Source organism: Schistocerca nitens, chromosome 2, assembly GCF_023898315.1.
Source record: "Schistocerca nitens isolate TAMUIC-IGC-003100 chromosome 2, iqSchNite1.1, whole genome shotgun sequence".
NCBI lineage: Eukaryota > Metazoa > Arthropoda > Insecta > Orthoptera > Acrididae > Schistocerca > Schistocerca nitens.
Window position 1 is genome coordinate 734,259,719 of NC_064615.1, and position 13,688 is coordinate 734,273,406.

General features: G+C 42.2%; 1 protein-coding gene across 1 annotated transcript in view; it reads left to right on the top strand.

Moving 5' to 3' along the window:
* The window catches only part of LOC126236938 (esterase FE4-like), an 87,087-nt gene that overhangs the window by 7,559 nt on the left and 65,840 nt on the right, over nucleotides 1-13,688 (top strand). Inside the window, exons 3-5 of the mRNA XM_049946628.1 lie at nucleotides 10,218-10,349; nucleotides 10,497-10,647; nucleotides 10,863-11,048. Coding sequence (XP_049802585.1) covers nucleotides 10,218-10,349; nucleotides 10,497-10,647; nucleotides 10,863-11,048 — 469 coding nt within the window. The remainder of the gene's footprint in view (nucleotides 1-10,217; nucleotides 10,350-10,496; nucleotides 10,648-10,862; nucleotides 11,049-13,688) is intronic.

The following is a 13,688-nucleotide window of genomic DNA, read 5'->3' on the forward strand; positions in this document are numbered from 1 at the left end:
AGCACAGAAGAACTAATAAACCTCATAAATGACTTAGACATTCCAGATAAAGCTATTTTGGTCTTAATTTATGTAGTAAATGTGTACTCCACGATCCCCGTCAACGAAACAATCAATATTATATAACAAGAACAAGATACTTGCAATTAGTTACCACAAGAACACATAACAGTGAGAAGAAAACTCCTACACATCAATATTGACCAAAATTACCTTGAATTCAACAAAGAATTCTTTCGAAAAGAAGGATTGCCAGTGGGATCCCTAATGTCGCGGAAGTTGGCAAATATCTTCATGAACAAAACCGAAGAAAGAACTTCTAGAAAATAGAACCAGCAAAATACAATATACTGTATTAATATTATGAAAAGAAAAGTTGCTACTCACCATATGGCGGAGACAGTGAGACGCAACAGACACAACAAAAAGATTGTCACAAAATAGCTGTCGGCCAGTATAGCCTTCGTGAAAAATAGACGGTAGATATACTCTCTCTCTCTCCCAGTCGGAAAATATAAACACCCACAGAACAATAGGAGATGCTTCCACCGCTATCAGAACATAAAAGACGAACACATCACGCAATAGCGAAACAAAACACTCGAAAAGGCGAGAGGACAGCAATAATTCCCAACACAGAAATTCGAATGTGTTAAGAGCATGGAAAGTGCTGTGTGTAAAACGTCAACACATACATGTGGAAGACGAAGAAGAATACAATAAACAACAACAAAACCGTGAATAACTTAGAGAATAAAAACTGTTTATAGCAGTAAGTAAAGGATGCCAAGTGATAATGATCATAATAAACAGAATTGTACGAGAACAAACCATATTGTTACAGAATACTGGAAGGTGCTTTAAAATAAAGCGGAACAAATCTGTTCTTGATAAGACTTCTGTTAGAGTTGCTAAAGACGCCAATTAACCTATACAACTAGCATATTTTTATTAAATGCATGTTCAAATACAAAAATCGCTGACTACCGTACTTTGGCTTCTGAAAGTTGTATTTTAAAGTGGCCTCTGATGGCTTCGGCATATGACGCAGGAAGCAGTCTTGCATCTCATTGGTTCGCATTTATCAGCATGCTGAGAAATATAGACGTGCCTTTTTCTGTCGTTCATGTGAAATTCCACATTACGATGGACGTCTATAAACCTCTCACACTGCACCTCCCTATTCACATCGCACCATCCCATGCGAAGACAGCGAAAGCACAGGTTCTGTGAGATTTCAGAGAGCCTTATCTGCAACAGGTTATCATATATTTGAGTTAACTCTTGTAGACTAGCCGGCCCGTGTGGCCGAGCGGTTCTAGGCGCTTCAGTCAGGAACCGCGCTGCTGCTACGGTCGCAGGTTCGAATCCTGCCTCGGGCATGGATGTGTGTGATGTCCTTAGGTTAGTTAGGTTTAAGTAGTTCTAAGTTCTAGGGGACTGATGAGCTCAGATGTTAAGTCTCATAGCCGGCCGAAGTGGCCGTGCGGTTAAAGGCGCTGCAGTCTGGAACCGCAAGACCGCTACGGTCGCAGGTTCGAATCCTGCCTCGGGCATGGATGTTTGTGATGTCCTTAGGTTAGTTAGGTTTAACTAGTTCTAAGTTCTAGGGGACTAATGACCTCAGCAGTTGAGTCCCATAGTGCTCAGAGCCATTTGAACCATTTTTTTGTTAAGTCTCATAGTTCTCAGAGCCATCCATCCATCTTGTAAACTATCATATTGGAAGGTATCTGAAACGGCAGTCTGCCTGTTACTGGCGTCGTAGTGATCAATCAGCAGGAAGGACCTAGCATCCCAGGCAAATAAAGTGTGTAATATTACAACAAAATATTTTGGAAAGACTTGTAAAGAGAAGATTATATCAGGATCTGAAATAAATAGACACTATTTCATTATAAAGAATTTTCGACTTAACATTTGCCTGGAGTGCTACTCCGAAGAATGACACTGACGACTGCTGCCAGTCATAAAACTTGACTTGACGAAACTGTACAGTCTTCATTTTATTTTATTATCGATTTGTATTTTGAGTTATCAGTCTTATGACTGGTTCGATGCGGTCCGCCACGAACTCCTCTTCTGTGCCAACATCTCAGAGTAGAACTTGGAACATAGTTTTCATTTATTTCCTAGATATATTTTAATCTCCGTTTTCCTCTACACTTCTACCCTCTAGAACGCCATCTAGTAAAATGGAAGCTATTCCGTGATGTCATAACAGTTGTCCTACCATCCTTCCCCTTCCTCTTGTCGCTGTCATCCATATATTCTTTCCCTCGCCCATTCTCCGGAGAACCTCCTGATTCCTTACCTTATCAGTCCACCTAATTTTGAATATTCTTCTGTAGCACCACACCACAGATGATTCTGTTCCCTTCTTTCCGGTTTTCCCACAGTCCATGTTTCACCAACATACTGTGGTGTGCTCCAAACTACATTCTGATTAATTTCTTCCTCAAATTAACGCCTAAGTTAGATAGTAGTATAATTCTCTGGGCAAGAATGCCCTTTTTGCCAATGATAGTCTGTTTTTTATGTTCTCCTTGCTCCTTCCATTTTCTGTACTCATTAGATTGTCCACTACATTCAGAAGATCCTGCTGTTCTTCTTCATTTTCCCTGAGAATGCCAATGTCATCAGGGAATCTTATCATCGATATCTTTCACCCTGAATTTCAATTCCACTCTCGAACTTTTATTTTATTTCTGTGATTGCTTCTTCTATATATAGAAAGAGCAGAAGGGGCGAAAGACTACATCCATCTCTGGCACCCTCTTTAATTTAAGCACTTCGTTCTTCATCTTCCACTCTTACTGATCAGTCTTCGTTCTTGTACATATTGTATACTACTCGCTTTTCCCAGAACTTATTCGTATTTTTTTCCAAATTTAGAAAATATCGCACCATTTGACATTGGAGAACGGTTTTTCCAGGTCGACAACTCCTATGAATGTGTCTTGAATTTCCTTTAGTCTTAGTTCCATTATCAACCGAAACGTAAAAGTTGCCTCCTCCGTTGTCTTTACCTTTCCTAAAGCCAAGCTAGTCGTCATCTGTGGTGTCCTCAAGTTTACCTTTCAGTCTTCTACAAATTATTCTTGTCACCAACTTCGATGCAAGAGCTTTTAAGCTGATTCCGCTATAAATCTCGCACTTAGTTATTTTTGCAATTTTCTGAATTGTGTGGATGACGTTTTTCCAAATGTCAGATTGTATATCGCCAGACTTGTGCCTTCTACAAACGAAAGTGAATAGTCGTTCTGTTATAACTTCCCAGAATGATTTTAGAAATTGTAATTGAATGTTATCTATCTGTGGGTAACTTTGCTTCCAAATCAGCAGAATTCCTTAATTTTATGTTCTTCTTTATCACCAATTTTGATGATAAATTTCTCGCTACTCCCATGGCTACTGCTTCAGATTACACTGGTCGTTTTACAGTTTACTCTCACCTGATATTCTATACTCATTAGATTGCTCATTCCATTCGACAGAGCCTGTAATCTCCTTCACTTTCACTGAGGATAGCAAGACCATCAGCGAATCTTATCATTGGTATCATTTCACCCTGAATTTTAATCCCGCCCTTGATCTATTCTTCTATTTTCGTTATTGTTTCTTCTATGTACATACTGAACAGTAGGGGTGAATGGATGCACACCTGTCTTATAGCCTTCTTGAGTTCTTCCTTCTTGGTAATCCAAACTTATTTTTCCTTCTCGGTTCTTGTAAATACTGTACATTTAATATATATACTTACAACTTATTCCTATTTTTCTCAGAATTTATAACATTTATGTCATTCTACAAAGCCAAAAGCTTTTTCCAGGTAGGCAAGTCCAATAAGTGTATTTTTCCTTTCCCTCAGTCTTTCTTCCCTCATCAAACGCAGCGTCAGAATTCCATCTCCCATGCCTTTACTTTACCTTAGACGACATTGATCTCATTTAACAGTTCCTCAGTTTTCTGTTCCATTCTTCAGTATAATATTCTTAGAACATCGAAATCTACGCGTTCCCATAGTTTGGCGAACACGCTGTGGGCTAGGCCTAACTTGTATACTTGTCTCCGTACAGGCAAAAATTTGGGCATTATCTTTGAAATTAGTTCTTCTAGGATTGCTTTTGGTTAAGAGATATTAACTCTTCATGAGTTGTATTTCACGAGGGGCATCTTTGCTACAGGGAACAGATATGAGTAATTTCTTGTTTTTTTAAAAAATACTCTTTGTCGTTGCTTATATTGGCGCTTCTATATGTTGATCTTGATTTTGTACTGGTCCTTCCGCTGATTCAGCAACATCGATTAACTGGAAGTAGTGCACTATCAGTTCTCTACAGACAATTTCCTGCGTTTCGTCAAGAAACTTCTCTGCGTGATTGGATATATACGTATAAGTGAGACACTAATTCTTCAGTTTTGTTTCCTTGCCAAAGACATTGCTTTTGGTGGCCACCTGCAAAGCATCATCCCTTTAAGCGCGCACACGCCTCACAATTTTTTTCCCCACATCTCATTACATTTTTGCATTTCGTTTTTCGTGAAGTTCCATAGTGTCTCTACAATTTCTTGTCTTGAGGCTGAGAAAAGACATCTTTAGCAAGCTATGCGTGTGTTGCTACTTAATTTTTGTTTCACATTACGTGTGACAAAGCTAGAATACAGTTTAAGATCAGGTAACAGTCGCACAATAATACACCGCCATAAAATATTCGCTAGTGGTACGAGCAATTTTGCTCACCTTTTGTTAATAAATATACAAGGTGGACAATTTCCTCTGTAAGTAGAGCCACCGCAGTTTGCACTAGGTACAAACAGGGTATACTATGTTTCCCATTTGAGCAACAGAATGTCCGTTATCATGGTATAAGTCTGACTACAAAGGCTTTCCCAGCGTAATAATTGATAATATTCTTCTCGGGTGTGCAACCAGGTCATAACGTCATCTTGACACAATATTTCAGCGGTCCATCTGGCCGCCGTCTTCAGGTGAGAGTGCCGGAACGCGATCTTGCCGGAACTGACTTCGCAGCGCAGCGGCGGCCCCAATATAGGCCGCAGAAGGCCCACGACACGTGCGCGAAAAGGTGCCGTGATTTTTTGATAGCGATATCTCGATTTCTCCTCTGTTTCCACCACTGGGGCAGTTGCGGCACCTTCTCGCGCACGCGTTGTGGGCCTTCTGCGGTCTATACAGGGTGTTACAAATAGGGACGCCCAAACTTTCAGGAAACATTCCTCACACACAAAGAAAGAAAATATGTTATGTGGACATGTGTCCCGAAACGCCTACTTTCCATGTTAGAGCTCATTTTATTACTTCTCTTCAAATCACATTAATCATGGAATGGAAACACACAGCAATAGAACGTACCAGCGTGACTTCAAACACTTTGTTACAGGAAATGTTCAAAATGTCCTCCGTTAGTGAGGATACATGCATCCACCATCCATCGCATGGAATCCCTGATGCAGCCCTGGAGAATGGCGTGTTGTATCACAGCCGTCCACAATATGAGCACGAAGAGTCTCTACATTTGGTACCGGGGTTGCGTAGACCAGAGCTTTCAAATGCCCCCATAAATGAAAGTCAAGATGGTTGAGGGCAGGAGAGCGTGGAGGCCATGGATTTGGTCCGCCTCTACCAATCCATCGGTCACCGAATCTGTTGTTGAGAAGCGTACGAACACTTCGACTGAAATGTGCAGCAGCTCCATCGTGCATGAACCACATGTTGTGTCGTACTTGTAAAGGCACATGTTCTAGCAGCACAGGTAGTGTATCCCGTATGAAATCCATTAAGCGTGGGTGGAAGAACATGGGGCCCAATCAAGACATCACCAACAATGCCTGTCCAAACGTTCACAGAAAATCTGTGTTGATGACGTGATAGCACAATTGCGTGCGGATTCTCGTCAGCCCACACACGTTGATTGTGAAAATTTACAATTTGATAGAATGAAGCCTCATCCGTAAAGAGAAAATTTGCACTGAAATGAGGATTGACACATTGTTGGATGGACCATTCGCAGATGTGTACACGTGGAGGCCAATCAGCTGCTGATAGTGCCTGCACACGCTGTACATGGTACGGATCAACTGGTTCTCCCGTAGCACTCTCCATACAGTGACGTGGTCAACGTTACCTTGTACAGCAGCAACTTCTCTGACGCTGACATTAGGGTTATCGTCAACTGCACGAAGAATTGCCTCGTCCATTGCAGGTGTCCTCGTCGTTCTAGGCCTTCCCCAGTCGCGAGTCATAGGCTGGAATGTTCCGTGCTCCCTAAGACGCCGATCAATTGCTTCGAACGTCTTCCTGTCGGGACACCTTCGTTCTGGAAATCTGTCTCGATACAAAGTACCGCGCCACGGCTATTGCCCCGTGCTAATCCACACAAAATGGGCATCTGCCAACTCCGCATTGGTAAACATTGCACTGACTGCAAAATCACGTTCGTGATGAACACTAACTTGTTGATGCTACGTACTGATGTGCTTGATGCTAGTACTGTAGAGCAATGAGTCGCATGTCAACACAAGCACGGAAGTCAACATTACCTTACTTCAATTGGGCCAACTGGCGGTGAATCGAGGAAGTACAGTACATACTGACGAAATGTGTGTGAGGAATGTTTCGTGAAAGTTTGGCCGTACCTTTTTGTAACACCCTGTATAGGGGCCTCTGCTTGCGCTGAGAAGTCAGTTCCGGCGAGATCGTGTACCAGCACACTCACCTGAAGATGGTGGCCAGATGGAACGCTGAAAATTGTGTCAAGATGACGTTATGAACCGGCTGCACACCCGAGAAGAATATTATGGTATAAGTCTCTAAGTAAGATGTCCTCTCCCCCCCCCCCGCCCCTTGTCTCTCTCTCACTTTCTCTCTCTCTCACTCTCTCTCTCTCTCTCTCACTCTCTCTCTACAAGTCTGCGCTTAGTTTTCCATTCAGTTGTGAGTTAAGAGGGAACTGTAGGAACTTAATCCTTTCATTTACTTCTTCATATCGTGTACTCCGCTCATGAAATGACAAGTATTTATTTACAAACGTTTCCCAGCTTACCTGTCGTAATCCAATAGTATCTATCTCTACCGCTATTTTGATGCTCTATGAAGTTCATTTAAAGAAAAGCTTTTGTGTGTTACCGCGCTACCTCTCGAAATCGGTGACCGTAACCTGAAGGCAGGCGAACCAAAGGAATGGCTGCCACATTCCACTGCAAAAGATGGAGAGGTGATAAGCTGACGTAACGGAAACCTCCGGTCCGCCACCGGACCAAGCTTGGTTTTCACATGCGGACCCCTACCGCCTGCTACACTGGCTGGAATATTGTCCACGCAGCATGTTGCGAGGGAGGGGTTTCCGCAGTGGTGACTTGTATTACACCCTGACATGGTCTGGCGCTGTGCTGTTTCCGTGGTCAGTGTGACCAAAAGTGACCTCTTGCCAGAAGAGAGCTGGTCAAGGGGCCACAAATACCGACAACCCCAGCCATGCAGTATCTGTCCCCGACTGCAGCCTTTACCGAGAAGTTTACCATGACAGCAGTCGACACGCAGGCGGGCATCATCTCCAAATTTCAGTGCCTCTGCTAGCCGCGGGTCTACGGATCGCACCTGGCCTTGATGCTGCCAGGAGCTGGACTGGTGCCTTCCAGCTGGGGGCCTACTGCTGGCTATCAGCCGACTCCAGAGTACTGTCCATGCGTCCTTGGTTCCCAGTCAGCACTTGGCGGCGTCCTGCACGGCTAGTCGGTCGCTGCATTTGCGCCTGATAGCGTGGCCGGCCTGCACCGGAGATCGCTGTTAGTGCGTTCCTGATGTCTGTAGGCCTCAGACAGCTTTGCGCTCGACGAGGCACTGACTTCGCCCCTTCTCTGGCCGCCCGTCCTGCCTAACGTGTTTCCCCTGGTGGTCCAATGTCGACACGCCCCACTGGGTTGTTGACCTCCAGCTGTATTAATTTTGCTAAAAGTGTTGTGATCCTGACCCCGTTGTATATTATGAACTGACCCCACATAGGGATCTGTCTTGTCTTTTGGATTATACATACTCTATATAATGCCTTGTGGGGACAAACTCTTGCACGACTAGATACTAATTTACCCAACTGTACTTCGCAGTTTCTCTGGCGCTATGAATTATGTGGAAAATCACTGATGTGAGTAAGCACTGAGAAGCTCATCATGTTGTGAGCATTAGCAGTCGCTTTTTCTTCAGCTATCCTGTCACATACTAGGAAATACATACTGCTACTTGCGAGATTCACATAAGTGTTAGTTCTAGCATCCACACGTATTAGAATGCTGAAGACTGACCTGGAAGATTCATATTTGTAATTCAGAGATCATTTTTTTTAATATTTGTCTTAAAACTCGTATTATCTGGTTTAAATAACCTTGAATGCCTTCCGTGTACTTACTTTATACCTAATATTATGTTGGTGCATAGGTTTGCAGCGTTTTTTCATAAATTTAATTAACGTGACAAATACACATAACAGAACTTTAATAATCAATAATATGTTCTTCTTCACCAATTAGAACATTATATCAACTCTGGCGTAACAGTTAGAGTTCGCGACAGTAGAAATCATGTGATTTTCAGGCGAAGTACTCGTGAGTCATGTTTCGAGCGCATTTTCATACAGAAAGGAAGTTCCTTGAACGTTGTTCAATAGAGGCCGCAATATCAGTTGATTAACGTGGTTGCGCAACCGCCTCCCAACGCAACTCCAGTACAGTGTTTTTTGTCAGTCTAGAAGAATCTAGGGAGGCGATATCCTGGAGTAGCATCACTTCATGCAGTCTTCCTGGTCTTTGTTCGTAGACTGCGTCTACAAGAAGTCTCCATTATTGACAATAAGTATGACGAATGATAGTTACACCTCGGGGAAGCAATTCGTAGCACACCACAACCGTCGCTGTTCCACCAGATGCATAACATTACCTTTTGTAATGTGCGCAGGTTTTTGTACGGGAAGATTCTGTTTTATTTGGGCTCAGCCATTCCTTTCTTTTCCTTACGTTAGCATAAAAACACCATTTCTCGCACCAATGACGATAAGGAATGGTCGGTTATTGTTCACGAGCCAATTGATGACGAGAAAGCGCTCATATGTCCCGCCGCTGATTTTTTTGATTTTGTCTTAAAGGGTGCGTTACCCACACTCCCGAATTATGGACCTTCCCTGTTGCACGTAAATGTCACATGATGGTGGAACTGTCACAGATCATCACATTTGCCTATTCTAGAATACACTGGCGAGGATCGTTGTGGATTAATGAGCTTAAACGACCAACATGAAAATGTGAAGGTCTTCCTGCTGCACGTGCAGAGGTGCTAACACCAAAACAATCCTTCTTAAAACGAGGAAAACATAGTCTACGGTCGGCTATCCATTACTATTATTCCCATACATGGCGCAAATGTTTCTCACTGTGCTTTCATGCCTCTGCTGAACCTTAGCAGAAGAATATGTCAGGAATATTCAGATTTCTCCATTTGCCACTCTATTTTCTCGCGTCCACAGCTCCACCCTTTATCTCCAAATGACAAAATGACAACACATGAACTCAAGTAGCAACAGTGAACAACAAATAAAAAATTACGATCTGTAAGTAAACCCAAAGCAACAGGAATACCGACATATAAAACATAAAGGCTACGAACGTACGCACCAATCTAATAACTGGGCAAATATAACACCTTTCGCCTTGAGAAGGAGTGTTCCGCACCGAGTGTAGGAGTCGAAATCTCACCGCACGCTTACAGTTATTCAAAAAAGATCATAATAGGTTAACCTTATAGCGATTTAGCACAGAGTAACTATAATTCCAAACCAAAACTCTGACTGCCGTTTCGTAAGGCGTAAATGTGTAGCAGTTCAAAGAACATTTTTTAGAGAGCTTGCCCGATAATTTCGTACTTAAGACCAACAAAAAAATCTTGCCACATTGTCACTTTTTGTGGATTAAATTATAAAGATGAACACCGCTTCGGTGTCGTGAATGGTCATACATACGATCGTCTCTCAAGGACTTTGCTGCCTCGATCTTCCAAGTGACGATATAAACGTACTCTTCTGCATTCCAAAATTTCATTCCAAGTTTTTGTGTTCTGTTCACTTATTTTCATTTTCACTGTTCTTATTTAGAAGCTGTTTGTACGGCTTTTAATTTTGGCGCCTTGTGAAAACTTAGTTTCTTCTCAGCCTCCAGTAACCAAAGCAGCTTGGTCCGGTGTTAGAGACGCCCTGGCGGTCGGCTCGCAGTGTCCTCAGATCAGCGGCAGTGGAACGGCTGGGAATGAGGACTGCCTCTTCCTCAATGTTTTTGGTCCACAGGTAGACAAACTCAGCATAAATAACAAATCTCCTCAGAAACAAATTGAATCCTTAAGAACAATCTCTAAATGGGACTGAATAAATATTTGTAATATTCTATTTGCCTTTTCGTGTGACACACTGAAGTGGGTTTATGTGGTTTTACAGACGGCCTTACAGCAGGGAGCACAGAAAGCTGTTATGGTATTTATCCATGGTGGATGTTTCACATCAGGCTATGGTCAGGGCGCGACACCAAACTACTTCGTGGACGAAGATGTCATACTCGTCAGCATAAACTATCGTCTAGGACTCCTAGGTAACAAATTGGGTTATCAACGAAGATACTCGTTATACAACGTATCCTATATACAATAATCATGTGCTGAAATCTGTGTCTGCGTCATACAACTGAAAATGCAATAATTACCTTTACGTAGTATGCATGTAAATGTTGCTCTAGTATAATGGTGGTACGTTCACTTGTTCTTCAGACTCGATTCAGCTAATACAAAAGAAATGAACATCTCTTAGGTTTCCTAAGCACTGGTGATGAAGTCGTCCCCGGAAATATGGGTCTCAAAGACCAAACCGAGGCTCTTCACTGGGTGCAGAGGAACATTGCAGCATTTGGTGGAGATCCACAAAAAGTGACCATCTTTGGACAAAGTGCTGGCGGTGCATCCATTCATTATCACGTCATATCGCCACTGAGCACAGGCAAGTGAAGTATTTTCAAGTACTATGAAGAGATAAAACCAGTTAACCACGGAGTTATCGAACGCACTATTAAGTATTTTGCAATAATTAAGAACACATGGTAATTAACCAGTACAATTTGTATTTATTAGTCACAGCATGTTTCTCAGTCTCAGGCTCATCCCTAGGCGACAAACTTGAACATAAACTTTTCAAAATAGTTCTCAGGAGCAGAACACAGTTCGATGTTCAAAAAATGTGAAAATTCTCGTGTAGTGGCATAGAATAACATTTACCTCTCATAGAAATTTGTAACATTTAAAGGGATAGTAGCATACATGTGTGCTGATTTGTTCCATTTAATCTGTATATTATCTCGGCATCCTACCTCTGCATTTGAATCATAGCCCTATCAACACACACTTAATAGTGCCAAATTTAACATTGTTCTAGAATGTAACATATAGTGAAACGAGAACAGACCTCAGATGATGTTTACCACATTATAAGAAAAAGAATCTACAGCAGGAATTTAACAATACACAAGTTCCCCCCCCCCCCTTCATTAATCGTTGACCTTGCCGTTAGAGGAGGAGGGGCGGGGGGTGGGGGGGTGGCAGGGGACTTGCATGCCTCAGCTACACAGATAGCTGTACCGTAGGTGCAACCACAACAGAGAGGCATATGTTGAGAGGTTGCTGAAGAAGGGCAGCGGCCTTTTCAGTAGTTGCAGGGGCAACAGTCCGGATGATTGACTGATCTGGCCTTGTAACATTAACCAAAACGGCTTTGCTGTGCTGCTACTGCGAATGACAGAAAGCAAGGGGAAACTACAGCCATAATTTTTCCCGAGGGCAGTTTTACTGTATGGTGAAATGAACATGGCGTTCTCTTGCGTAAATTATTCCGGAGCTATAATAGTCCCCCTTTCGGATAACCGAGCGGTGACTAATCAAGAGGACGTCGTTATCAGGTGAAAGAAAACTGGCGTTCTACAGACAGGAGAGTGGAATGTCAGACCCCTTTATCAAGTAGGTAGGTTAGAAAATTAACAAAGGGAAATGGATAGGTTAAAGTTAGATATAGTGGGAACAAGACTTCTGGTCAGTTGATTACAGGGTTGTAAATACAAAATAAAATAGGGGTAATGCAGAAGTAGGTTTAATAATGAATAAAAACTAGGAGCGGAGCTAAGCTACTACGAACAGCATAGTGAACGCATTATTGTAGCCACGACAGACACGAAGCCCACACCTACCACAGCAGTACAAGTTTATATGCCAACTAGCTCAACAGATGCCGAAGAAATTGAAGAAATGTACGATGAGATAAAAGAAATTATTCAGATAGTGAAGGGAGATGAAAATTTAATAGTCATGGGGGACTGGAATTCAATAGCAGGAAAAGGAAACGAAGGAAAACTAATAGATGAATATGGAATGAGGGTAAGGAATGAAAGAGGAAGCCGCCTGGTAGAATTTTCCACAGAGCATAACTTAACCATAGATAACACTTGGTTTAACAATCAGGAAAGAAGGTTGTATACGTGGAAGAGGCCTGGAGACACTGGCAGGTTTCAGATAGATTATATAATGGTAAGACAGATATTTAGGAACTAGTTTTTAAATTGTAAGACATTTCCAGGGGCAGATAAGGACTCCAACCACAATCTATTGGTTATGAAGAAACGACAATAAGGTGTGAATTTAAGGAGATGGGACCTGGATGAACTGAAGAACCAGACGTTGTAGAGAGTTTCTGAATGAGCATTAGGGAACGATTGACAAGAACGTGGAAAAGAAATACAGTAGAAGAAGAATGGGTAGCTTTTAGAAATGAAATAGCGAAGGCAGCAGAGGATAAAGGGGGGGGGGGGGTTAAAAAGACGAGGGCTAGTAGAAATCCTTGGGTAACAGAAGAGACATTGAATTTAATTGATGAAATGAGAAAATATAAAAATGCAGTAAATGATGCAGGCAAAAAGTAATATAAACATCTCAAAAATGAGATCGACAGGAAGTACAAAATGGCTTAGCAGGGATGGCTACTGGAGAAATGTGTGGGAGTAGAGGCATGTATCACTAAGGGCAAGATAGATACCGCCTACAGGAAAATCATAGATACCATTGGAGAAAAGAGAACCACTTGTATGAACATCAAGAGCTCAGATGGAAACCCAGTTCTAAGCAAAGAAATGAAAGCAGAAAGGTGGAAGGAGTATATAGAGGGTCTATACAAGGGCGATGCACTTGAGGGCAATAGTACGGAAATCGAAGAGGACGTAGATGAATGTGAAATGTGAGTTATGATACTGCGTGAAGAATTTGATAGAGCACTGAAAGGCCTAAGTCGAAACAAGGCCCCGGGAGTAGACAACATTCCATTAGAACTACTGATAGCCATGGGAGAGCCAGCCTTGACAAAACTCTACCATCTGGTAAGCAAGATGTATAAGACAGGCGAAATACCCTCAGACTTCAAGAAGAATATAGTAATTCGAATCCCAAAGAAAGCACATGTTGAAAGATGTGATAATTAGCGAACTGTTAGTTTAATAAGTCACGGCTGAAAAATTCTAACACAACTTCTTTACATTAGAATGGCAAAATTGGTAGAAGACGACCACGGGCAAGATCAGTTTGGATTCTATAGAAATGGTGG